The sequence below is a fragment of the Alligator mississippiensis genome, chromosome 7, assembly GCF_030867095.1.
Source record: "Alligator mississippiensis isolate rAllMis1 chromosome 7, rAllMis1, whole genome shotgun sequence".
NCBI classification, from domain to species: domain Eukaryota; kingdom Metazoa; phylum Chordata; order Crocodylia; family Alligatoridae; genus Alligator; species Alligator mississippiensis.
The window spans coordinates 15,565,954-15,567,981 of record NC_081830.1 but is presented as its reverse complement, the minus strand read 5'-3'; the positions used below and the strand labels follow the sequence as shown (position 1 = coordinate 15,567,981).

The 2,028-nt window shown below is 41.2% G+C and overlaps 1 protein-coding gene across 1 annotated transcript; it reads left to right on the top strand.

Moving 5' to 3' along the window:
- The first annotated feature begins 388 nt into the window (after positions 1–388).
- Positions 389–1,351, top strand: LOC132251829 (olfactory receptor 6B1-like). The gene has a single exon (XM_059731751.1). The coding sequence runs from the start codon at positions 389–391 to the stop codon at positions 1,349–1,351; it is 963 nt and encodes a 320-aa protein (XP_059587734.1).
- The last annotated feature ends 677 nt before the right edge of the window (positions 1,352–2,028 follow it).

Here is a 2,028-nt window from a genome sequence, read left to right as displayed (position 1 = left end):
ATAGCCTTCCTAATTTATGCACAGAAGTTGCCCTGGTTAGAAGAACCATAGTTCTGCCCTATAGGTCTAGGAAGTGAGGACGAAGGCTACATGGTAAAGTGTTTGGACAGCCCGTAGAACAGCTTTTCTATGTCTATCAAAGAGAATTTTGTCTTACTTTTCTCAAAATGCCGTAGGTGGGACAATGGCTTCATTGAAGATAATCTACAAATGAGTATCCTGGACTATTCAGGTCCTAGGTGGAACCTGGCAAATTCCTACGAGCTAGATCATTTTCAGGCAAGATTAGTCTCTTGAAAACTCAGGAGGTGGACTGATTCCTTGGCATTCAGAGTTTTCTGTTTTTTTCATTTTATTTTGCAGAGCTGTATGAAATCTCTCTGCTGCCATGGCAGATGCAGAAGTCAGAAATCAAACTTCCGTCACCGAATTTATCCTCCTGGGCTTTGAAATTCTTCCAGAGTTGCAAATACTTCTCTTCCTGCTGTTTCTCATAATCTACCTTGCAACCATGGCTGGGAATGTCCTCATCATTGTGCTCATTATAACCGTTCAGCATCTGCACACCCCCATGTACTTCTTCTTGGGGAACTTGTCCTGCTTGGAAACCTGCTATACCTGCACCCTCCTGCCCAAGATGCTGGCCAGCTTCCTCACTGGAGACAGAACCATTTCATTCTCTGGCTGCTTCATCCAATTATTTTTCTTTGGTATCTTGATAGTTACAGAGTGTTGTCTCTTATCCGTGATGTCTTATGATCGGTATTTAGCCATATGTAAACCATTGCATTATGCAGCTCTAATGAGTGACAGATTTTGTTACAAACTTGCTGCTGGCTCATGGATCATTGGATTTATAGTTGTCTCCATTATATATCTCTTCTTGTTAAAATTAACCTTCTGTGGACCCAATCAAGTTGACCATTTCTTTTGTGACTTCTTTGAAATGATTAAACTCTCCTGCAGTGACACCTATGAGATTGAACTTGTAGACTACAGTCTTAGCTGTATATTTGTTTTGCCCCCTTTCCTTTTGACTCTCATGTCCTATGTCTGCATTATCACCACCGTAGTGAGAATCCCTTCCTCTACTGGGAGAGAAAAGGCCTTTTCCACCTGTTCCTCTCATATTACTGTGTTGACCATTTTCTATGGGACCCTAACTATTGTGTATATGCTCCCAAAAGTCAATACCCTAAGAGCCCTGAACAAAATATTCTCTCTTTCCTACACTGTGCTGACTCCATTGGCCAACCCTCTCATTTACAGCCTGAGAAACAAGGAAGTAAGGGAGGCTGTAAGGAAAGTTGTCTCTGTGTTTATGAATTGTAAAGGAATGCAAACTTTCTGAAACTCTATGAGCAGGTTGAAGCAAAATGGAAATAACAGGAATCAGAGCTCTGGAAAATGAATGGCTCCTGGCCTAGGGGTTTGGGGCTATTCTAGAAGAAAGAGAACGTTTAGAGATATTCAATACATTTCACACCCTTTTCTAATGAAAGGATGACCCTGACACCCCAGTGTAAATGTTGAAATTGTTCCAGATAAGTTAATGAATTTTTGTTGTATGAAGTCTCTGTGCTTTAAGCCAGTACACATCCATTCTCTGCTACCTGGGACTTGAGGGTGCTTCAGTACAGGGCTAGCTGGCAGGCACACCACACATGGTAGGACCCCTGGGTGAGTCTACATGTGCAGTTTAATGCACAGTAGCCAATTTTACTATGCATTAAAAAGTCACTTAAAAAATAATGCCACTATGCCAATGTGTAGTAAAATAGACTACTGTGAATTGTCACTTTATAACCATGAACATTCATTACAGTGCATTAAGGCTGCCTAATGCACATTAAGTTGTACCTGCCGTAAGAGGTACTCAATTTAATGCACATTGGAAAAAACATTTAAGTGCACATGTAGATGTACCCTGTCACCTGCAGCAGCATCTCCATATGAGTTGCTGCAGAGGTTTTAACTCTGCAACAGGGAAGTGTATGCACTTATATTTATGAGTACTATCCTGCTGTG